Source organism: Drosophila innubila (assembly GCF_004354385.1).
Source record: "Drosophila innubila isolate TH190305 chromosome 2L unlocalized genomic scaffold, UK_Dinn_1.0 5_B_2L, whole genome shotgun sequence".
NCBI lineage: Eukaryota > Metazoa > Arthropoda > Insecta > Diptera > Drosophilidae > Drosophila > Drosophila innubila.
This window is the reverse complement of record NW_022995373.1, coordinates 2,860,719-2,886,847: the sequence shown is the minus strand read 5'-3', so window position 1 is coordinate 2,886,847 and position 26,129 is coordinate 2,860,719. Positions and strand designations below refer to the sequence as shown.

General features: G+C 34.8%; 1 protein-coding gene across 3 annotated transcripts in view; it reads left to right on the top strand.

Moving 5' to 3' along the window:
* Window positions 1-4,178: 4,178 nt before the first annotated feature.
* The window catches only part of LOC117782563 (tyrosine-protein kinase transmembrane receptor Ror), a 76,674-nt gene continuing 54,723 nt past the window's right edge, over window positions 4,179-26,129 (top strand). The window contains exons 1-5 of one of the 3 annotated variants that reach the window (XR_004617293.1): window positions 4,188-4,401; window positions 4,460-4,592; window positions 4,659-4,807; window positions 19,075-19,380; window positions 24,169-24,485. Coding sequence is in view for 1 of the 3 variants with exons in the window: in XM_034619587.1 (XP_034475478.1) it covers window positions 4,767-4,795 (29 nt within the window). In the remaining 2 variants the exon portion in view is untranslated. Of the gene's footprint in view, window positions 4,402-4,459; window positions 4,593-4,658; window positions 4,808-19,074; window positions 19,381-24,168; window positions 24,486-26,129 lie in introns of those variants that run through there. The other 2 variants (XR_004617292.1, XM_034619587.1) reach the window with 2 other exon arrangements.

Sequence of the window (26,129 nt, the reverse complement as noted above, 5' to 3'; positions counted from 1 at the left end):
CGTTTTTAAGAAACGCTTTGGGTTGTGCTTACTCAATAAACAATGCTGAGATTTAGAAGAATGGTTCAAATATATTGCAATCATTCTTCTTTCCCCAAATATTGATAAAATGTGGATGATGCTATTCATTATTTTTCAAATTATTCTGAGCAGCCATCCACACTTAACTCAATGGATAATATAATTTTGGCAGAAACTAACAATGTTATTAAAGATCAAACATTGCAGTCTATTGCTGAAAAAAGTCCATTTAGAGTTAAATTTCAAAAAATACGTACAGAAGTACAGGAACTCGTATCACAAAATAAGAGCATCTTCTGTACATTAAATACTTATTTGTGTCCAAAAATGTTGGACTTAATTCTAAATAAGTATATTGTGTATGCGCCATTTTGGACCAATATTATTGGACATTTTATTGATAAATCTACTAAAAGGCCCAGTAATGCTCCAGTAGAATCGTTTTTCAGAACACTTAAACATAGTGTTATTAAAACGAATAACAAAAATGGCTTAAAGCTTGGACGATTTATTCGCCAGTTAAATGACTTATCAAGTTCCATTAGCAGACAAGTGGAACTTGCTAAGCCAAAAGTTCTGCAACCACTTAATGAAATGGTTGTGAGACCACGAGAAAAACATTTTATATCAAAATCTAAAAAAGGTTTTGATGAAATGAAATAAGGAAAGTTGGAAAAAATCGTTAAATAAAAGATTAAAAGTAGGTATGTTCAAAAGTGATTTTTCTGGTTTATTAAAAATCCAAGAAAATCATGAGGCATCCATATGCCATGACCATTCCTACACTTCAATAGAGTGCAAGAATGCTTTTAAAATGGATTTCAAATATAAGAAATATTTGTCCATTTTAAAAAAGCATAGCAATTTAGGTAATATTTCAGAACTTTACATTTTAAGTTGTGAAACTTTGTTTTCATGTGTACATGCTGGCATCAATTCACCTGCCTTTATGTTTCACATAACTATAAAAGATTTATTTTCGTTAAACGGCTGCCAGTGGCTAACAAATTTTATTGTCGATGTTTGCCTAACAGCCATTTTATACGAAAATGGGGATGAGTCTTTTATAAACTTGCCTTGTCAACTCAATAAAAATTGCTTCAATAATGAGGAGGTTATTAAAAGTGGTTTAAACAATAATACCAATTTAATAATACCTCATTGTTTCGAAAATCATTTTTATATACTATTTATTAATCAAACGAAAAACGAGATAGTCTTTTTAGACCCATTTGGGAAACCACATTGGCTTAGTGTGTTTGAAAATTACTATCTCAGAATGTTAAAACGTTTGAAGCCAGAAGAAAATTATTCAGTGGCTTCAATACAACATGACAAGCAATTGGATGATTACAATTGCGGAGTTTTAATTTTACAGTTGCAGAATCGTATGTGTCGAACGTTTCACTTACAAATTTAAAGTCTAATGACTTATACAGAAGCGAAATGTTTGATAAAATTCTCAAATTTGGAGATTCTTTAAATGATTTATGTCTTCACTGCGCGTTTAAGACAACAACATTCTCAGAATCCAGATGCTGTAATTGTGATCGTTTTATATGTGAGCTTTGTACCAAAAAATTTTATAAAACAAATTCAGAAAATATTATTTGCAAGATATGTGAGCTTAGTTCATATGTTTTAAAATAATATACATATTTATACATACATTTTTATACATTTTGAACATAACATAATATTAAATGTATTTAAGTAAATACACAAAAGTTTGTGTTGTGGATTAGGCCTACTGGGGATACCACACTAAAAAAAACGCGCTGTAAACTCTACCTCAATGGTGGTGCGGAAAGGAGTTAAGTTATAAAGTTTATTCCTCTTTTTAATATAGCAATTTACATATAATATATATATATATAATATGACAGCAGCAAAGGCGGCAAAGCAGAGAAGGTTGCGAGGCTTGTGTGTTGTCATCTGGAAGCAGTAAAAGTAATTAATACTTTAATAACAATTTCTTTGTGGATTGCTTAACTTACCTTGTTGTTTACTGTCGTACCGGGTACGACCACACGGGGTGCAACACCACCGGCTGCTGCAGGCCTTGCTGCCGTAGCACCGACTGCTGCTGTCCTTGCTCCCGTAGCACCGACTGCTGCTGCTGTCCTTGCTCCCGTAGCACCGACTGCTGCTGCAGGCCTTGCTGCCGTAGCACCGACTGCTGCTGCTGTCCTTGCTCCCGTAGCACCGACTGCTGCTGCAGGCCTTGCTGCCGAAGCACCGGCTGCTGCAGACCTTGCTGCCGTAGCACCGGCTGCTCTATTTGAGCCTGCAGCTCTTCAATCATGCCAAAGGCGTTGTCAAGTTGTTGTTGCTGCTGCTGCACCACCATCTCCAGCTTATTTTGTTGTTTTTTTTATTTTTTTTTGCTCCACTTTTAACTGCGATATAGAGTTCTTAAGGCTATGGAAAGCCTGTGGCGTATTGGACTCCAGAGTGCTAATTTCTCGGTTGATGTTATTTTGCATTGCCCTAAGGGCGGCAATGCGATTATTGTTTCGCTGCATATTTATGACACACTTAAGTCAGACTTCTCGGAAATGTAGCTTTAAAGTTCCGTTATGTACAAGGCTGCCACCTAGTTTAATATCGACGCATATTTGCGAATCAGGTTGGCAGCCCACATTAACATATGGCGGCAATGCGCCAAAATACATTATGCTAATTACTTAGAAAATGCTTGCTTAACATAAACATATTGTGTTAAAATTGACATGGATGTAAAAATTTTGTAAATATGTGGTAATTTTCATTCATAAAAAGTAAAAAGACCACGACAATGTGCATCAATCAGGCAGCCTTTATTTACATATGTACATACACAATGCTGCCACGTTTTTTATGTATTTGATTTCAGCAAAAATGGCAAATTTACTAAAATGCAAATTTCTCAAAAACTGTCTGTTAGAAATTGATGAAAGTTGCAGCAAAATGTTAGTAAAATTAAGGCCTATACTCCCACATAGCGTGCATCTGGGGCCGCGCGCTTAAAAAAGTTAGCAACGATTTTTTGAAGCGGTGCCACTCTTTAATATTTATGTACAAGAGCTGCCACGTTTTTTATGTATTTGATTTCAGATAAAATGGCAAATTTACTAAAATGCTAATTTCTCAAAAACTGTCTGATAGAAATTGATGAAAGTTGCAGCAAAATGTTAGTAAAATTAAGGCCTATACTCCCATACCGTGCATCTGGGGCCGCGCTCAAAAGTTAGACATACGCATATGTATCCGAGCCATATCAGTCAGCTTTCTGTTGTGTAGTAGTTCAGTTCACGTTGGAGCTACTAGTTCGATAGGACTTGCTCATGAACTTTTTGGGGTTAATTTACAATTAATTAATTTTCTCAAAAACTGTCTGATAACTTTCTTTAAATTAAATTGAAATAGCTTCTCCAAACTTGTAGCTTTAATTTGATATGTGCCGCTTTTTGGGCCGTTCTTCCTGAGAAAAGATATTAAGGTTTGAGAACCAGGCATTGATTTTGGCGGTCATTTTGTATGAGCCTTTCACTGAGGTAGCTGCGTTCTTTCCAAAATATCTCAAAAACGTTCTGATAACTTTTTCTAAATATGGTCCCATTAGAAAGGTGAAACTGTGGGCTTTAATCGTGCATTAGCGGTTTTCGGGGCCGTCCGCCCTGAGCTTATTTATTTAAGAAATGGTGAAAATGTAAACTTTTTCACTTTTTATCTTGACTTGTTTTACCCAAATCAAAGGCTGAAATTGCCAAAATATTGCTTAAAACTATAAATAAAACAATTATCTACAATTCTGCATCATTACTTTATTGATTGAATGTCGAAAAACATTTAAAAATGATAAAATTCATAACTGGTTCCGACTCATGAACCAAGTTCCGTTTTTCGTTGCTGGCGAACCGTTGCTAACTTGACGCACATCATGAAAAACTGAATAAGTTCACTAATTCATATCAATGATCCGTTCATTTAAACTTTTTCAGAACGAAACGACCCAACTCTAAACACATTAAACATGGATGAAATAACGATAAAATAAGTACATGACAACCTGAATAAAAGGACGGTTCATTTTTTAATGCCCATAGTAAATTTCACCCGTGGACGCAATGTCTGTGTGCATTTTCGTTGCATGAAATGAAAACTCTATAGGTTATTTAGTGGCTATGATTTGCTTTGTTTCTCGGTGAGCTGCGTTGAATAGCTCAACGATACTCAGGTGGAGTCAATCCCTGAACCTCAGTTCACACAATCGATAAATTATTGGTAAATGCAAGCAGCTCCAGCTAAACTGGAACTACCATCGCTATTGGCACAAAGAAAACAAACTACGCAACAGAAGATGACGGCGACGAAAAACTGTAACAATAAATACAAGTGGTAAGTAAAACTCACAAAACATCAATAAAACGACACTAATCCAGTTTGGTTCAAACAGGGCCCTTCCCTTCACCCGGGAGTACCCTCCCTATTTGTTGGCCTCCCAGATGGCCCAAAACTCAGCATGCGTTGGCCATTATGTTCCCCCTTCCCATCTACAACAAAAATAACCGGACATCGTACTCGTTTCAGTGAGATTATCATATGTTAGATATTATCAACATTTATAATTTCTTAATAATGAACTGTGCTCACAGGTATTAATCAACATTTTCAACAACAATAGCAACGACACAGATCAGCAACAGTACAACTGGAACGGTGCTCCTAAATGCAGTTAACTTACCGGAAAATGGTGTCTCAAGATGCCTTTATACTGCTTATATATACATTCGTATGAATTTAGGTAAGTGTGAAAATAAATGTAAATTTGATTTGTGTGTGCATTTATGCGTGTGTAAATGCGTAACTACCTTGCAGTACGGGGGTCCGGCGAAAACCTAGCGAATTGCTTAGGGAACCACATGGAACACCAGCAATGCAATTTTCCGACAATTTTTTGCACTGCATGTCCTCAAATATACCGGGTCGCATTAGCTAACGACTTCCCAAGTACAAAGTGGGTTGAATAATCGTTAGGAATTTTTTTCAACGAAATTCAACTTTTAGTATAAAATACCTGAATATACCGTGATCGACTGTAGTCGAAACTCACTGCGTGCAAGGCACCCCTGTTTTATTTGTATTTGCATGTGCGAGTTTGTGTGTGTGAGTGTGTACATGTGTCTGTCTGTTTGAACGCTTCGGTCTTAGCGACTATCAGAGCTAGAGACTTCAAACTTGGTATGTACTTTTCTGGATACTGTACGCATATCAAGATTTTTTAAGATCATATAGAATATTTGGTTGGATTAGCTTCTTGGTTTTTGATATTTCTCAACCAATTTGACAAAATATTCAAATTGGCTGGTTTTATACATCCTGACCAGATTTTATTTAAACTGGTCGTGATTCAAGTTTTTGTATAAAATTTAGCTATGTACATATGTGTGCATGTATGTACACTGCTATACTGCTGCACTGTCTATACCCAGTGGAACTGAAAATCCCTGTTCTCAATTTTCCCTAACGTTTACTTGATGTTGTTGTCATTTTTTGACGTTTTATGGTTGGTGTTGTAATAATTCTGCCGGCGTCAACTGCCCGCTGCTTTTTCGAAACATAAAATTTAAATCAATTGCTACAGTATTGTTAAGCAAAAAATGTCAGCTTCCGTAGCTCAATAGTTAGAGTCGCCGAGTGTGGCAGACAATCATTACTTTTCAGTTTGGGGGCCACGGATCGAACCCCACTAGAACTGCCATAAATAAAACAAAAATTTAATACAATATAAATTAACGAAAAAAAACAAAGTAAAAAAAGTAATAAAAAAAAATTAACAAAAAAAAAAAAACTCAAAATGAAAACAATACGTTTGAAATAATTTTTTTAGTTTAGTGTCTGTGGATTTTTGGCAGAATTCCACGAGAAGTCACCAACGTTTCTTGTTAGGAAACATTGAGAAATGTATAGGAAGCTTCCTCATTCCTCGTTCCTAGGAACTCCCAATGTTAAATTCCTCAATCATTTTCATACAAACGGATCGATGTTTCCTCAATGACCAGGAAATGTTCCACAGTATTTCTTTGAGGTCCAGTTCTACTGGGTATGTACCCAGTAGTTCCAGACCTCAAGGACAAGTTGTGGAAACCATGTAGACTTGTCCCCAATCAATAGGCAAAACCTAGGGACATGGTTTGAAAAACGTTGAGGACTTTAACATTGTCATGTCCTAGGATTGAGGACAGAGGACACCTCCCTAACATAGTCCTCACGAAAAACGTTAGGGAATCCTCGTGGAACTCTGCCGAGAAACCCCTAAGCATTAAAGTGAAAAAAATATTTTTAGCTTTTTCCTTTTTTTTTAAAATATTTTTTTCCTTTTTTTTTTTTATTTTTGAATTTAAAACATCATGTTTGATACTTTGACGACGGACGTGTATATTTATTCAATATTATTTATAAAGACTGTTTAGAGCGGGATTCGAACCCGGGAACCCAAACTGAATAGGTCTGCCATGTGGCAAGTCGGCGACTCTAACCATTACGCCACTCCGCCTAAAATTTCTCGGCTAAGAATAATTGACCAATTGACTCAAATTTTAAAGTGCGAACGAGCATCGGCCAGTTGACGCTGGCAGAATTATTACAAAACGTTAAGAAATGACAACAACATCATGGTCAATGACAATCAAGCAAAGGGAAATTCAGAACCACAGGGTATGAATTTGTGTATGTATGTATGTGGGTATGAGAGCACGTATTTATGTTTGTGTATGTGTATTTATGTGTGTGTATGTAATACATACTTTGTTTTTGTCTGTGTGTGTAATATTTGACAAACGATTTTGACCCCTTTCCAGTGCGAATTTCACAAAAAGCCGTCTTATTGAACGATGAAGTTTTCTCAGCTATGATGTGCCCAAATTTCATCCTCAGCGGCCTTACCGTTTGGGCTGCACGAAGATCAGTGGTCATTTGGATCTGCGCGATGAATAACGTGTGAAAAAAAAGTGCCGAAGACAAAAACATTTTTATATAAATTTCGCGTGATTTTTATATAACATTTTTTTACCTACGACGGTCTTAAATAATCACTTACCTCTCGAAAATGCACTTCCCAGTTTACCAAGGATTCCTTGGTCGGGTCATAAAGACGTCCAATGGCCTTGAGCGCTTCATGGGTCCGATCTGTGTGATCCTTGTATCTCTTGTGAAAGTAGAATCTTGCGAAATATCCAAGAAAGTGCTCCTTCCTTCTGCTTGGGTTTTGTCTTGTAAGACACTCCATAGCAGCGAAAGTTTAAAACATTCTCACTTCTTAATCAAAATTTGCACAAACTTTCACATCTGGTACAAATTTTTATGCGTAACACAACATTTTTCATTTCGCAAAAAATAAAATAATTGGTCTTCAACGATGAAGTAATGAATTAAAGCAATTTTTTAAAGTCATACTTTGATTAATCATGTTTTTTGCACTGAAACTTTAAAGTGAATTTACAAAGATGACCCGCAAGAAATTTTGTTTTTTTTTAAAGCTTTTTCATTAGCTTTTTTTATTTTAGAATTCAGAAAAAAAATTTCTGAACTTCAGTTTTAATTTTTTTTGTTGATTTTTATGACTTTCTTGTAGAGCAGCATGAACTTTAGTATGAACAATTATTGTGTGCTTTGAGATATCCTAACCAAGCTCACAGGAAATCAGTTTGCTGTTGTCTTATACATTTCGATCACATTTGGTTAAAATCGGATTACTATATCATATAGCTGCCATAGGAACAATCGGTCGAAATTCTATCTTTATATGAAAAACTTTTTTATTTTCTAAGATATTTTAACCATGCATCCCTACCTAAGTTGGTTCAATTCGGTCCACTATATCATATAGCTGCCACAGGACGGATCGGTACAAAATCAAGTTTTAGCATAAAAAACCTTTTTTATTTTTGTAAATATTTCAATCAAATTGGTTATTTTTAACTGCCCTTTACATCCTTACCAAATTTGCTTAAAATCGGAGCACTATGTCATATAGCTGCCATAGGAACGATCGATACGAACGGTCGATAAGCAACCTTTAATACGAAAAACTTTTTTATTTATTAAGTTATCTGTACCAAACTTACAAATTGCGAATCTCGTATCGTCTTATACAACATGTCCAAATTTGGCTGGAATCGGACCACTTTAACTTATAGCTGCCATGGGACCGATCAGTCGAAAATCAACCTTTGCAAAAAACTTGATTCATTGTTTATATGCTAATAACTTAGCCGTAAAACAATAACATATTCAAATTCTGTGAACTTGGTTAGGATATCTCAAAAAACACAAGAAAATTTCATACTAAAGGTCATGCCGCTTTACAAGGAAGTCATAAAAATCAAGAAAAACATGCTTAGAAATATAATTTTATTGAATCGACGACTCTCAATAGATTTTAATGAATCATACCGAAGCTCAAACATTTTTTTTTTGAGTTTTCCTTGAATTTTAAAGTAAAAAAGTTAAAAAAAAAAAAGCTTAAAAACACAAAATTTTCTTAATTAAAAAATGAATAGATCTTAAACTTCTGACTTAAATCTTAGATTGTGTATGGATGAATTACAGATATATTCATTAGGTTGCAGGAAAAGTAGAGCTTTTGCAAATCAGTTTTGAAATCCTCGAGTAAGGATGACAAAAGTGTTTGCACCTCTAAAACAGCAAGAATAAAGCCAAATTTTAAAGTAATCTAAAAAAAAACTGCCATAGAAAAAAATTTTTATCTTTTTTTTTGTTTGGGGCTCTATATCTATCCAAAAAATTCAGTAGAAAAAAGTCAAAATTTGTTGCTTTGTGTATTTCATGATAAATCCCTGACCATCGAGGATTTTTTTTCGTAATTTTCTGAGAGGTCGTGCACCGACTAGACAATTACCAAAATTTTAGTTATAAACTGGAAAACAGAAGTCGTTTTCTCGGTGAACAGCTCAAACATTTATTTCAGCGAAACGTGATGGAATATTTTATTTCAAAATTCTATTTGTTTTAATGAAAAATGTTAAGTGGTTTATTATACCCTATGGTATAACAGACAGAAAGAGGCGTGGCAGACCCCCAAAAGTAGTCTTGATCAGTATCAACAGTCAAGTCGGTTGAGTCATGTCCGACTGTCTATCCGTCTGTTTGAACGTGTCGATCTCAGACACCATAAGAGCTAGAAACTTTAAACTTGGTATGTAGGTTTCTGGATACCGAACGCACATCAAGTTTGTTTTTTTTTTTTTCGATCGGACCTCAATATTATATAGCTGCCGTAGCAACGATAGATTGAAAATGATGTTTCACTATGAAAAACTTCTTGGTTTTTTTGAGATATCTCGACCAAACTGACAAAATATTTATCTGGGCTGGTATTATACATCCTATCCAAATTTGGTTCAAATGGGACCTCTAGCTGCCATAGAGACGCACAGTCGAAAATCAATCTTTAGTTTGAAAATTATTATACCCGTTACTTATAAAATAAGTAAAAGGGTTCGTTGGAATGTGTATAACAGAGAGAATTATAAAGTGTATCCCACAAAAAAAACTCTACACGAGTTAAAAGTCTAGTGACGAAAGCAATTTCTAGCTCCAAATTTTCTGATATCTAATTTTGTGACGAAAAAAATCCACTTTAATCTAAAAATTAAAAAAAAAAATATAAAGTAATAAAAAAAACGAAAATTAGCATTGTGCACTGTGCGCAAAAAGGATGAGCTTGTTTGTACATAAAAATTACTTTTTGCGCAGTGCCGAATGCCAATTTTCGCTTTTATTAATTATATTTTATTTAAAATTTTAGATTAAACGGAATTTTGTTCATCACTAAATTGGATATCAGAAATTTTGGGTCTAGAAATTGCTTTCGTCACTAGACTTATACCACGTGTAGAGGTTTTTTGCAATTGCTTTTGCTTTTGACATTGTAACTTTATCATTAATGCAGGCAAATAGTAAAATATATAAATTTAGTTGTTGAACGTATTTCATATTTAAAAAAATTTTTTTCTTTAATTATAAAGAAAAACTAGGGGGCCCCTCCCTCTGCTCGCTTTGCTCGCGTTGCTACAGACGAGCATCTACTGTCGGAGACCCCGTACCTACTATGAAAAAAAAAAGTTTTTCATACTTAGACTTGGATTTCGCCCGATCGGTCCTATGACAGCTATATGATATAGTGGTTCGATTAGAACCAACTTTAGTCAGGATATATAAGTCTAACTTAAATGCATATTCTATAAGTTTGGTTAAGATTTCTCATAAAACAAAGAAGTTTTTCACAGAAGAACTTGATTTTCGCCCGATTGGTTCTATGACAGCTATATGATACAGTGGCCCGATATGAACTAACTTTGCTCAGGATTTTTAAAACTAACCTAAATTCATATGCTATCATTTTGGTTAAAATATCTCACTAAACAAAAGATTTTTTCATACTAAAACCCAATTTTGACCCGATCGGTTCTATGACAGCTATATGATATAGTGGTCCGATTTGATCCAACTTCGGTCAGGATATATAAAACCAAGTTAAATGCATATTATATCAGTTTGGTTGAGATATCTCATAAAACCAAAAAGTTTTTCGTATTAAAAATGTATTTATTCACTTAACAGGTAATATCTTCCAAACCCCTCAACCAAAATTTATGTTTCGTGTATCAAAAAACGTGAAATTGTACGTACATTAAAATTTAACAGAAATCGTTTGAGCCGTTTCGTCAGAAATTGCAAAATGTAAGCTTAAAAACATTATATTACCTGCAAAACGTTACCTGAGTACTTAAGGAAAAAAAAATTCAAAGGTACGCATAAAAGCCCTCAACATTTCCAACACATATCTGTAGCTTCTATGGTTTGGAAACTGTTGAGGTATCATTTTTACCGGGATTTAGCATTTTCCCGCTAAACTAGCGGTTTTTTCAAAAAGTCGTAGAACAAGCATTTCTAGATTTTCGAAAAGGAATAAATCACCATCATTATATCTAAGCTTTTTTATCGCTTTGATACAAACAGACAAACAAACAAACTGACTTTTCATTTCATTTTGAGACTAAAAAAAAAAAAATTTAAAATTTAGTTATCCTTTGAACCTGATGTCGGATTTGGGTTATCGAGGTATCAATCGACGCGTATTTTTGATAATAACTTTTAAGAAATTAAACATTTTACCAAAATGCCCCAACGGCTCCATAAGCTGCGATTATATAAATTTTTGCCCTATGACGAATGAAAGTTTTCAGAGAGAAACAAGTATTTTCTTTGAAGTACTTTCATATATATTGAAGAAAGTAACGGGTATCCTATGGTCGTGATCTCGACAATAGTCTTTCCGACTATTTTATTTTTTCATATATCTTTAAGATGTCTTAGCCATACTGACAGAATAAGCATTTGGGCTGGTATTGTACATCCTGAACAGATTTAGTTTAAATCGGTTGAATATATCATAAAGCTGCCATAGGAACAATCGGTCGAAAAATCACTTTTAGTGCAGAGTATTTGGGCACAGGGGGTCCTTTGTTTTGTTTATGAACAGTTAATTTGATTAAGCAACACGCAATAGCTTTGTTTTGCTTATACCGTCTTGCTTTTCAAGCCTTTGGACCTTAGTCAATAGCTCCATTGGTGTACAAATCGCTATCATTAATTCTTTAAATAACTTTATTTCCATGTTTAAAATAACATTTCTTAGTTGTTATACGCAAGGCCACTACTTTTCGTACATCGTCATTTTTAATGATTTCATATACGTTGGGCTTAGAAGCTTATTCAATATTTTCCCTTAGCGAAGCATCTTTCTCATTCCATGCGCATAGTTTATATGGTCGAAAATAGGTAATTGGCTATTGGTAGTTTAAGTCCTTTGCGTTCTTCAATTAAAATCGCTCCACAAGCTTTTTTACTTGCATCAGATATTATGCAAAACTCTTTGCTGAAATCTGGGTATTGAAATAAAGTTGGACTCATTAAATTTTATCCTAAGTATTCGAAAGCTTTCTGACATTGAGTGTGAGTGTCCATACGAATTCCACGTTCTTTTTACGTAAATTTGTATTGTGGCAGAATAAATCTTCTATAATAATTACAAAATGCAATAAATCTTTAAGCGCTGTCCGCATCATGTGGGACTGGGTAATTTCTTATGACGTGGAACTTTTTGTCATCCGGCAAAATCCCTTTATCTGTACATCTACGACGGAGGAATGTCACTTCATGCATAAAAAATGAGCATTTTTGCGGATGCAATTTAAGTTTGTATTTCCTATTTTTGTCAAAAACATCTGTTACATTTTTGAGCATACGTTTTTCGAAAAAACCATTTACTATTAAGTCGTCCATATAAGAGAAAGCTTGCGAAGGTCAAGTCTAAACCAAAAGGTAATCGCGTGAAGCGATATGAGTCATTGCTCGTTGAAAATGACGATATATTTCGGGAACTATCTTCCAGTTCAATCTGATAAAAACCTGACATTTAGTCGAGACATGAAAAATATTTAGCTCGATCTAGTTGATATAAGATATCATAAATTCTAGGGAGTGGAAATTTATCAGATAAAAGTCTTTTGTTAATTCGACGATAGTGAATTACTATCGGCATTTTTTTTCATCTGAGCCTGCACGGTCCTTCTTTGGAACTAGTAAAAGGGGGCTTTTATACTTAGACACTGAAGGTTCGACTACTTCGACTGAGATCAATTTTCCTACATGTTTTTCAATTTCGTCTTTTTGGCTATGCGGGCTTCGATAGTTTTTAATATAAATTGTTTCTGTATCCTTTAATCTCAATTTTTGTTTATAATTCAGTTTCAAGTCCGAATACATATTTGGTGCGTAATCCTATTAACTGGGTTTTGAATTGTATTGGAAAATTTTTACTTAATTGAGCTATGACACTTTTTGTCTCTATTATTTGGAGTAGTTTTAACTGCATCGTAGTTCGAAAGTGGTTCAAATTTTAGAATGTCATATTAATTAACTGATCTTTATCGGTTGTTTTTTTTTTTTGGCACTGCAACTGTGTTTGCAACGTAAATACCAGGTTGAATTCATACATCTATAAATATGATTTCCGGCATGTGGCCGACGCGGCTGGCTCAAATATAGCCAAATCTAGAGGTCCAATTTGCAAGAACTTTATCGAGCATTTGGGGCCGTATGTCGGCAATAACGCTACGAATGTTAGCTTTCAAGTCCCCTAACGCTTGTGGTTTGTTGGCGTAGACGAGCGACTTCACATATCCCCAAAGAAAATTGTCCAATGGTGTCAAATCACACGATCTTGGTGGCCAATTGACAGGTCCATTCCGCGAAGTTACGCGCTCATCGAATGTTTCCTTCAATAAATCGATTGTGACGCGCGCTGTGTGGCATGTATCTCATCCACATTCATGCCATCCATTTCGGGATCAAAATAGTTGGTTATCATGGCTCTATACCGATTTCCATTAACGGTAACCGACTCTCCAGCATCATTTCGGAAGAATTTTGGCCCAATAACTCCACCAGACAATAGAGCACACCAAACAGTCGGTTTTTGTGGATGTAATGGTGTCTCAAGGGTCTCATGGGGATTATCACTCCAAATGCGGAAATCTTGCTTGTTGACGTAGCCATTAAACCAAAAATGAACAAAATATTCCGATGAAAATCATCATCGAGATCAATCTCATTTTCGGCACATACACAAAAAACGCATTGTATGGTCTCGCGGCTTTAATTCTGGAACAAGCTGGATCTTGTAAGGTCGTTGATGGAGAAAGTTCCAATTGCTGTGCACGGTGGCGAATCGATTCATTCGGGTCCTCTTCAACACTTTGCTCTACAGCGGCAATTGTTTCTTCGGCGCGCACTGTTCGACGTCTCTGCGGATGCGTATTATCACATCGAGTAAACGTAGTGCGAAAACGATCCATGGCCAACCGAATTAATTGCTCTGATGGACGATTATGTCGACCATTATTTTCGAAACAAATTTGCACAATTCGCAAGCGTTGTTCTTTTGTCAACATGTTCATGAATGTCTATCATATTGGACGTCATGAAAGAAATCAAAATCTTCTTTTCGTATTGATATGTCTGCATCTGTATCTACTAAAAATCACTGCGGACGGCAGTTCGCGTTAGTGACGAAAGCAGCACGAAGGGTGCGAAAGGCGACTAACAATATATACAGCTAAGTTGGAAAATTTGCGCCGACTGTCCGATCAGATCAAGTTACATACCGATCGAAAGGTTTAGTCCTAACTTACAAAATGGCATACTAAAACTTTTCTAATTCACCTGGGTAATGAGATACGGGGTGTAAGTGGGAGGGAAAAATTTGTATGATCGCAGCTTGGAGCCGTTGGGGCTTTTGGTAAAATTATTTATTTTTTTTAAATTCTTCAAAAATACGCGTCGATTGATACCTTGATGACCCAAATCCGTTAACTGGTTCAAAAGATAAATTAATTTGAAATTTTTAGTGGACTTTTCAAAAGGAAATGAAAAGTTAGTTTCTTTGTTTGTCTGTTTGTCTGTTTGTATCAAAGCGCTAGAAAAGCTAAGATGTAATTATGGGGATTTATTCCTCTTTGAAAATCTAGAAATGTTTGTTTTACGACTTTTTCAATTTCCCGCTAGTTTAGCGGGAAAACGCTAAATCCGCTAAAATTGAAGCTCAACAGTTTCCAAACCATAGAAGCTACAGATATGTTCTATAAATCATTGGAAAGGTATGTTTGAGGGCTTTTATGCGTACCTTGAAACTTTTTTTCTAAAGTATTCAGGTAACATTTTACAGGTGATATAATGTTTTTAAGCTTACATTTTGGCGATTTTTGACAAAACGGCTCTAACGATTTCTGTTAAATTTTATTATGTTGTAAAACGTACAATTTCGCGTTTTTTGGTATATGAAACATAAATTTTGGTTGAGGGGTTTGGAAGATATTACCTGTTAAGTGAATAAATATATTTTTCTATCGGTCGAAAATCATGTTTTAGTACGAAAAACTTTTTGGTTTTATGAGATATCTCAACTAAACCGATACAATATGCATTTAAATTGGTTTTATATATCCTGACCAAAGTTGGTTCAAATCGGACTACTATATCATATAGCTGTCATAGGACCGATCGGGTCAAAATAAGGTTTTAGTATGAAAAACTTGTTTGTTTAGTGAAATATTTTAACCAAATTGATAGCATTTGCATTTAAGTCAGTTTTAAAATCCTGACCGAAGTTAGTTCTTATCGGACCACTATATCATATAGCCAATCGGTCCAATATTAAGTCTTGGTATGAAAAATTTTTTGTTTTACGAGATATCGTAACCAAATTAATAGAATTTGCATTAAAATTAGACTTATATATTCTGACCAAAGTTGGTTCTAATCGAACCACTATATCATATAGCTGTCATAGCACCGATCGGGCGAAATCCAAGTCTAAGTATGAACAACTTTATTTTTCATAGTAAGTACGTGGTCTCCGACAGTAGAGTATGCTCGGCTGTAGCAACGCGAGCAAAGCGAGCAGGGGGAGCCCCTAGTTTTCTTTATAATTAAAGAACAATTTTTTTTTAAATATGAAATACGTTGAACAACTAAATTTATATATTTTACTATTTGCCTGCATTAATGATAAAGTTACAATGTCAAAAGCAAAAGCAATTGCAAAATTTCTGATATCCACAAAAAACCTCTACACGAGGTAAAGTCTAGTGACGAAACAATTTCTAAAAATTTCTGATATCATTTTGTGACGAACAAAATTCAGTTTAATCTAAAAATTATAAATAAAAATATAAATTAATAAAAAAAAAGCGAAAATAGGCATTCGGCACTGCGCAAAACGTAATTTTTATGTACAAAGAAGCTCACCCTTTTTCACAGTGCACAATGCCTATTTTCGCTTTTTTATTAATTTATAATTTTAGATTAAACTGAATTTTGTTCGTCACAAAATTGATATCAAAATTTTGAGCTACTTTCGTCACTAGACTTTACCTCGTGTAGATTTTTTGTGGTATCAGTTCTTCTCTCATTCTACTTTATTAAATAAAACAAAAATGTTAAAATTAAAGTTTATTGAATCAACTCTAGGATTATTTAATTGTGGGTACCTTAAGGTTGTTTGGAGTTTGCAACTGTATTTTAAGTTACCCTGACATTGTTTCCCTGTCTGTTGGAATTTCCTTGATTGCCGTATCTCTAGTTGTTGTTATAGAAACCACCGTTATTACGGTTGCCACCAACTTAAATGCATATTCTATCAGTTTAGATAGGATATATCAAAAAACAAAAAACTTTTTGTACCCATAACTTAACTTACCCATAACTTAAAAAATAAGTAAAAGGGTATATTGTGTTTGTTAGAATGTATGTAACAGGGAAAAGGAGTCATCTCCGACTGTATAAAGAATATATATTTTTGATCAGCATCAACAGCCGAGTCGATATAGCAATGTGTGTCTGTCCTTCTGTCCGTCCGTCCGTCTGTGTGAGCGCCTTGATCTCAGAGACTTTAAGAGGCAGATATACCAAAATTTCACACACAGACTCCAAAGGCGTTGAAGAAGGTCATGTTTGTCTTAAATTTTTGACACGCCCCCTTCCGCCACCGCGAATCGCGAAAAGCCGTCCGTTCGTCTGTAATTAACGTAATCTTTTATTAATATATATTATTATCCCAATAAATCGCAACAAGATCAGACGAGTAGATCGGCAATAAAGGCGAATTAATTTTTTCAAACCGAATTAATGTTTCTTTAAAGTACTTTTATATATATTAAAATAAGTAACGGGTATCCTATGGACGGAATCTCGACTATAGCCTTTCCGGCTATTTTATACAAATATTTGGTATACTAATATAATGATTTTTGACTGATCGTCTTTATGGCAGCTATATACTATAGTTCTCCGATTTTGAACAAATTTGATCAGGGTGTAAAAGGCAGTCCAAATACACCATCTGTGAGTTTGGTTGAGATATCTAAGGAAACAATATAGTTTTTCATACTAAAGGTTAATTTGAACCTGATTGTTCCCATGGCATCTATATGATATCGTAATCCGATTTTGACCAATTTTGATCAGGGTGTAACAGGTCGTCCAATATAAACAATTTGTGAGTTTGGTTAAGATATTTTTCGACACAAATTGTTTTCCATACAATAACTATATTTATTCATACAAATGCCCTGTGCTGACCTTTGACCTGTTTTTGGGTCCATCATATGATCTCCGTACAAATTAATATTTTCAGCCCGGCACTCATTGATATCGCCAACTTGAAAAAACTCCATACAAGCCGCGGCCGGGCTATTATACATGTTGTATCATTTTTATGTAAATGTTATATTAACATAGTAGAATTTATGTAAGACATGTTATATAAATGTTATGTTAATATATGCAGAGCTCCCAAATAAGTGTCGACACAAATTATCATAGCAATCCCCTCACAGAGCTGTCAGAAAAAAAAACTGAGTAATTTCTGTCTTTCTCTGAGCAAGACCCTTTTTTTCGTTTCACTCATGTACTCGGTCTTGAATTCTTAAGCGGAGGACTCTCGAGAAAAAATGTTGTTCGCGAGGTGTCAACTCCATAAAAAAAAAAAAACGGTTTCGAAATTAAATTGAAGAAAATTCAGAAAAAAATTCAGAGTTGCCAGATCTAAGGGATTGTCGGTTTCCAACACTGTTAGTGAAACAGCTGTTTTTCGCTAGGCTGCCTGTAAGAACAATGAAATTTACAATCTTCTTACACCATATGACAAAAATACCCGCAATTCATTTGAAAATAAAACAAATATTTTTAGAGTTATTCAACAAGAATAATAAAGCTACAATACAGAATACAACTGAAACCATCTGTGGACAATAATTATATAAATTTTTTTTACTTTTATTAAAAAAAATGGAGAAATCTTCAAAATACATATATATTCAGGGGTGCCATAGAAATCTCTAGAGATTTTTGCTTGAGCTGATTTGCAAATCTCTCTAATCGCGCAAAACGAGAACGTCAACAAAGAGTTGCTACCGTTCAACAAAAAAAATGTACTAAAATGTATTGTTATTTTTGTCTTCGTACTATATTTAATAAGTGGGAAAATAACAATATTTCTGTGACTTATCGCTTGAAAATAAAACACAATAAAATTCAATTATTTTGACCGCCAAAATTTGTAAGTTGTGTGAAAATCCTGCGATCATGTCAGCTGCTTAGTCTCCTATTCAATTGCTTGTGAATAGCAAATTAGTTTGTTTACATTTGTAAAGTGCTTAAGTGAAAAAATAAAATTCAAAAGATGCCTCTTGCAAGATTGCTGGCCATTGATTTCTTGCGGAGGGAACAGTTGGAGCGCAGGTTTCTTCGAAGTGCATCGGATCCACTGGCGACTGCTGACAGCGTTTTTTATGTTGATTGCCAACAAAGAAAAATTATAGCTATTTTTATTTTGAACAGATTTCGATATAACTACCGTTTCGACAAGAACACATTTATGATCATTTCTAATTTAATAAAAGAAGAAATGCCATTATCGTCGATTTTGCCAATCCTGCGGCTGGCATTTGTGCTACGACTCTATTTTATTGGTAAGCACAAAAATTTAGCAGTTTCTCGACAGACAGTATGCCATATCTTGTGGACCTTGCTTCCGCTGCTCGAAAGGAAGCTTTATACCCGATTTATAAAATTAGATCAGAGTGCGGAAAGAATTACTAAATCGAAGACTCATTTTTTTGAAAAATTTGAAATAACAGGGGTAATTGGGTGCATCGACGGAACACACGTGAAACTTATGAAGCCGACATATGCCGAACATCAGTATTTAAATAGGCAAATAGTAAATAGTAAAATATATAATTTTAGCTTTTGAATGTATTTTATATATAAAAAAATTTTTGTTTAGTTATAAAAAAAACTAGCGGGCTCCGCCCCCTGCTCGCTTTGCTCGCGTTGCTACATCCGAGCATCTACTGTCGGAGACCCCGTACTTACTTTGAAAAAAAAAGTTTTGCATACAAAGACTTGGTTTTCCTCTGATAGGTCCTATGACAGCTATATGATATAGTGGAAGTGAAAAGGGCAGTGTGTGTGCGTTTTGCCCCTTGCGCTCCACCGGCAACAGCAACAACAACCACCGCACCGCCTCTGAGGGCATTTCGCCGCCAACAGCAACAACAACTGCATCTTCGGCAACGACGCCACGAACAACAGCGACGCAACGCGCGACGCTACCTACGGCGCCCGCATCTATTCGGAGTGACATAAGGAAAGGCACAGTGGCTAGTGCTGCCGCGGAAGGAGAAGATTTGTAGCCCCTCCCCACTCTAAACTTTGAACTAGTCATCGGTAAGCTTTATACATTTATATTATTCGAAGTATGGTCTTTCGCATCTTGAGCAGCAAAATAAATAAAACTCCATGCGGTGCCATCCCCTCTCAGAGTTTTCCCCTGATGAAATAAATTTAAAACGTCACTTGCAAATATTTACTTTTCTTGGGACTTAGTTTTTTATTATATGCATATTCTATCAGTTTGGTTGAGATATCTCATAAAACCAAAAAGTTTTTTATACCAAAACTTGATTTTCGATCGATTGTTTCTATGATATAGTGATATATATGATATATATATATAGTGATAGTGATATATATGATATAGTGTTCCGATCCAAGAAAAAAGAATTTTTAAACTGAGGAGAATCCGGTGATCCATAATAGGCAACACAGCATAATGATCGCTTTTTCTCTCATGTAATTTCATGCATAGCTATCAGCTTCTGCCTGACTATATTGAAAATTGTGACATCATAAGGAATTTTGCCATGCAAAAATACATATTTATGTATTAACAGAATTATATTTTAATCAAATTGTATATTTCTATATGCACAAATTGTACATCAACAATTTCATTACATGATATCGATAATACTTTTGCTTATCGATCGATTCCTGCTCGGTACCCAAAAAAGTACTATTATGTACTGGCATTGTGCGCGCCTTGCATACAAACGTATACATGCTGTCTCGCTCGCACGTTCGATTTGCCATGCAAATGTAATTATTGAATTAAATGTTATTCCGAAATAACTTCTCTATTTATGAGTCAATCGCTTTAAAATTTTCAGGGTCGTTTAATACGCATACTTCTCAACTGATTGTTCAGTTAGGGAGTGCTTTGTCATTAATTGCGTTTGTAAATCGTTTTGTGCAATTTTTGGGCGAAGGGGGCGTGGCAGCCAAAATTGGAAGCAAACTTGACCTGCGTATGGTATTTACAAACCTGCATTCCAAATTCCAAAATCTCTAGCACTTATAGTATCTGAGATCGACGCGTTCTAACAGACGGACAGACAGACGGACAGGGCTAGATCGACTCGGCTGTTGATCCTGATCAAGAATATATATACCTTATGGGGTCTGTCACCCCTCCTTCTGCCTGTTACATACATTCTGACAAACACATTATACCCTTTTTTGCCCATTTTCAATGTGCTCAGGGTATAAAAAGTGAAAATTGGCATTCGGCACTGCGCAAAAAGTAATTTTTATGTACAAAGAAGCTCACCCTTCTTGCTCACAGTGCACAATGCCAATTTTTGGTTTTTTTTTATTAATTTATATTTTTATTTAAAATTTTTAGATTAAACTGAGTTTTGTTCGTCACAAAATTGGATATCAGAAATTTTGGGGCTAGAAATTGCTTTCGTCACAAGACTTTTACTTCGTGTAGAGGTTTTTTTTGTAGGATTTGTGAATATCTAGAGACAGCAAATTTTTTCAGATATGTGTGATATATTAAAATTTCCAGAATTTTATTGGCTATAACATAACACATCACTCAATAAGTCCCGGGCCTAACTAATAAAACAGCAACTTTTATGCAAAATTCAATTTTATTCATCAATGTTATATTTTTCTAAGATTATACTGTAATTCCATCGCTTCTCTGTTAATGCGATGCCATTTTGGGAAAATCTCTTTACTATGGAAGTGTACCTTTTTTAGGTCGTTTAGACCAGTGATGTCCAAAACTTGAAAAGGCAGCCACGCGTGGTTGGCAAACCAAACTCTGCCGGCGTCGCAGCCGACACATGTATAGAGAGAGAGAATATGTGTATTCTATAAATAGAACGCTCGGCAACTTGCTCTCGCACGATGCGCGTGTTCGGCTGCATTTTCTCTCACGACTCATGTGTTCGGCTGAAGCTCAAAAGTCAAACGCGCAGTCAGTCGCTGTGCTAAATTCAATGAGGACAGATCATAGAGCGCACGATTTTTTACTACACCGAAAAAAATGTTTGATCTCAATTGGGAAAATAAATTATTTTTCATTGAGAATATGGATGGTAATGCTCAATGTTTATTGTGCCATTACGTTGCATGTCGATTTACCCTTGACGTAATTAAAAGGCACTACCAACGATATCGACGATACAATACATATATGCTGCGCATCGATTTAATTTGTTTTATGTTTGTATCGCACGCACTTTATTTTTTCAGTGTAAAGCAGTAAAACGTCACGTTGCCTTCGGGTTTCGCTGCTTCGCACACAAGCGCAAATCTTTCATTGTGTGAGTTTGGACACCACTGGTTTAGACCTATTTCAGGCAAACGCGGCACCCATTTTGAGAACAGCTTTTTCATAAGCAAATGTTCATGCTAGATTTTGAAAATTCTTTTATCTGAAACCTTTTATTCCTTACTACCTCCCTCAACTTCATTTTACGATCCAAAAATAAAATATTTTAGAGATTTTTTAAATTTTCCTGGACAGCTGCCGAATTTGGACAATTAGAGAGTTCTTCATAATTTGTGTTTTTACGACCACGTTTACACTCATCATTCCACCAAAAACTGTTGTTTTAACAGAGCAGACTCTGAATAACATTTGTCATGCTATTTTTTGGGTTGGAAAGAATATTTTCCAAAAAAAAAAATGTTTTCAATGTAAGAAAATCTGATTTTTTATTGCTCAAAAATTTTAAAAAGGAACTTTTTTTAAATTTAATAATCCAATTGAGCCCAAATTTTGACTCAGATTTTATAAATGATGAATTTTTCGGAAAAAAAAAAATGTTTTTTTTTACTATTGGCACCAATTATATGTCAGGCCTGGGACTTATTAAATTATGTGTTATTGAAATTTGATAGAGATATTAGATGTCAATTTTTCATAAATCGCCAAAATGTAAGCGGAAAATCGTTATTTTACCTAAAAAATTTTACCTGAGTAATTTAGAAAAAAAGTTGAAAGGCACTACTAACAGCGATAGAAGCGATATATTGAACATACCTGTAGCTTCTATGGTCTGGAAACTGTTGAGGTTTCAATTTTTTTTTCAAAAGTCGTAGAAGAAACATTTTTAGATTTTAGAAAAGAAATAAATCCCCATCATTACATCTCAGCTTCTTTAGCGCTTTGATGCAAACAAACAAACTGACTTTTCATTTCATTTTAAGAAGTACACTAAAAATTTCAAATTTGATTTTCTTTTGATCTAGTTGTCGGATTTTGGTGATCGAGAAATCAATCGACGAGTATTTTTGATAATAATTTTTAAAAAATAAAAAATTTAACCAAATGGCCCCAACGGCTCCATTAGCTGCAATCATTAAAAATTTTTCCCTCCTACTTACACCGCCTTATCTCGAGAACCAGGTGGGTTATCAAAAGTTGAAGAACGCCATTTTGTTAGTTAGAACTAAACCTTTCGATCGGTATATAACTCGATCTGATCGGACAGCAATTTTTTTAAATTAGCTGTATATATTTCGCACCCTTCGTGCTGCTTTCGTCACTAGCGCGGATTTTTTTCATACAAAAACTTGATTTTTGACCAATCGGTTTTTCGGCGGCTATATGGCATAGTGGTCCGATCCAAAACAAATACGGAATCGCCTGCATTATAGAGGAACCAATATGCCAAGTTTGGTGTCTCTGGTTCTTATAGACTCTGAGATCTAGGACGCCAGGACAGACGAACATGGCTAAATCGACTCTGCTATTGATGCTGACCAGGAATATATATTCTTTATTGAGTCTTCTTTAAATTTTATAGACTCCTGTATTTTTATACCTTGAGCCCATTGTAAATGGGCAAAAAAGGGTATAATGTGTTTGGCAGAATGTATGTAACAGGCAGAAGGGGGCGGTGCAGACCCCCCAAAGTATATATATTCTTGATCAGGATCAGCAGCCGAATCGATTGAATCGAAAATGAAGTTTTAGTACGAAATAGTTTTTTGTTTGTAAAGATATTAAAACCAAACTGATAGAATATGCATCTCGGCTGGTATTATATATCCTGACAAACTTTGGCTTAAATCGGTTAACTATATCAAACAGCTGCAATAGAGACGCTCAATCGAAAATTAAGTCTTGGAGATATCTTAATCAAACTGATAGAATATGCATTAAACTTGGTTTTGTCCATCCTGCCCCAAGTTCGTTCAAATCTATCCACTATGTCATATAGCTGTCATAGGAGCGATCGGTCAAAAATCAACTTTTAGTATGAAAAAGTTTTTTGTTTTTTTGAAATATGCTATTCAAACTGTTAGAATATGCATTTAAGTTGGTTTTTTACATTCTGACCAAGTTTGGTTTAATTTGGTTCCATATATCATATAATTGCCAATGGAACAATTGGTCAAAAATCAACTTTTATAAAAAAGTACCTGCTCGACTGTAGGCGCACCTCACCGCCAGCGAAGCGAGCTGAGGGTAGGCGAAAAAAAAAACAGTGGCGAAATTAGTTAGATAAAAATTTAGCATCGGTTTATCTGGTGCGTCCACAGAACGGATTACACAGAGTTGCCAGATCAAGAAGTTGTCGGTCTCCAGCACTGTTTGCTTTTAGTTCGGGTGACTGTAAAATATTGAACTATTTCGTTCGCGTGTGTCAAATCCGATATGGGGACATAGCTATGGCAACCCGGTATCTATTTGCCGGCTATTTGTGTATTTCATACATTCCTTATTAGCCGCTCTCTCTGTTAATCTGCAGATTTTCTAACCTTGTGACTCTGCTAGCAGTTCCTTTCTTGAGCGCTTTAATACATTAATTAATTAATTCTACCTTTTTTATTATTAATATTAATTGTTCTGTTTGTTGCAATTTATTTTAGGTGACATGGCTTTTACATATTCATAGCGCAAGGCAGATTGCTAGTGTTGCTTTCGATAAATATCGTCTGGAAACGGATGGAAGCGTATGGGATATGAACAACAAAGGGGAGATGGTGGATCGAATCATGATGCAATTGTGAAGGTGGATTACTCACTCACCATAGGCTTCATTTTCGGAGCCATTTTTATTCACTATGATTCGTTGTGGAAGTGGGTTGTCAAAATTAACAAAAAAAATTTTCAAATTATTTTAGTAAGCGAATAGTATTTCTTGAAAAATGCCTAATAAATGCAAAATCTGTGGCTCAATTTCAAATGCTGTAATTCGCGTTCTTAAATATGGAAATAAGAGAAAAATATGGACATATGCAGCGTGAGTTGAACTAGACGAAAGAAATAGAATTTGTCCAATACATTTCAAGGAATCTGATTTTCGCTATGCCTCCAACAGCAACGCAAAAGAAGGAAAGAATGAATTAATAGTTATAGAGCAAGGAAACGTTAACTGACTCTATCAAAAAAATATTCACCGAAACACAGGCGGAGGTAATCGGGTTTATTGGAGCTCAGATGATATTTCCTTCGGAATTTGTCTTCCATACCGCTTCACAAGAAAGTCATAAAAATCAAGAAAAACATGCATATATATAATTAGATTTTTCTTTATTTACTGTGAGTTTGAATCTTATAAAAACCGCGCACAGTTCTAACGGTTAAGTTGAATTTATTATAAAATAAAAAGACAAGGCGATATTACACGACGAGTTCATTTATTCAAGAACAATTTAAGACTAACTGATAATTGTGCTTTGCGTTATAACGAAAGCTAATTTCGGGCATTTAAATGTTTACAATATTATAAAGGCTGGGAACGAAATTACTCAGCGTTGGCTGGGAACGCAAATTTGCTGACAGTGGGTTATTTCGATCAATGCTGATCGATGGGGGAGAAGCCCGGCTTAGCTGCTCTTTGTTTACAAGTGCAGCCTGCGAAAGTTTACATTATCGGTATGCGAAATTTAGGGTGGCTTGGCTACTCTTTGTTTATAGTTCCAGCCTGTGAAAGTTTACATTATTGGAATGGGGAATTTGGTGTCTAGACTTATGTATAACGTGGACATAGAATATATTATGTATAACGTAGACATAGAATATGTCACTTCCCTCTCCTTAAGAGGCGAGCCTGCGAGTCAAGGTGACACTGAAGGGTAAAGTTTTGGCAATGTTATTTGTGTCATCTCGATAATTGTGTCTCTTTGTTCTTCTTCTTCTGGTTGAACCGATGGCGTTGTTTGGTTCTTGGGTTCGTGAATTTGTTTCTTAAATTTTTAATGGATTACCATTATGGGATTACAAGATACATATTTTAGATATAAGAATATAATTATGAATATGATGGTTATGATTATTATGATTGCATATGTAAAGACATTATTTTGTGATACAATTTTTACAATGTCATCATGCTTGATAGGTTTAACTTTAATTATTTCTAAGGGGGGATACAATGGTGTAAGATCAACTTCTGGTTAAATATTCGCTTAAAATTATGTCATTTATTTGCATTTTGCATTAATTTATACTTATAATTTTGTTGCCCTGAATATTAAGATCAACATTATTTTTCTGGCAATTTTGTTTTACAGTTGTATTAGTTATGTTCCAAGTTACAATGGTATTTGGTTCAATGTATTTTATCATGTCTTTGTTATTTATGCGTTCAAAGTTACAAATTGGTGTTGTGTGTAGTAAAATTTTTGTTATGCATTCGTCAATTACTGGTTTATTATCTCGATTATAAATTTTATTATTTTTTTCAAAATAGGAAGTAGTACTAATGTAATCAAGTTGATAGCCATTATGATCAGGATATGGAATAATTTTGATAGTGTTAGTGGACTGAAAGTCAACTGGAATATGGGATATAATTAGTATGATATTATCTTGGTAGTTAATCCAA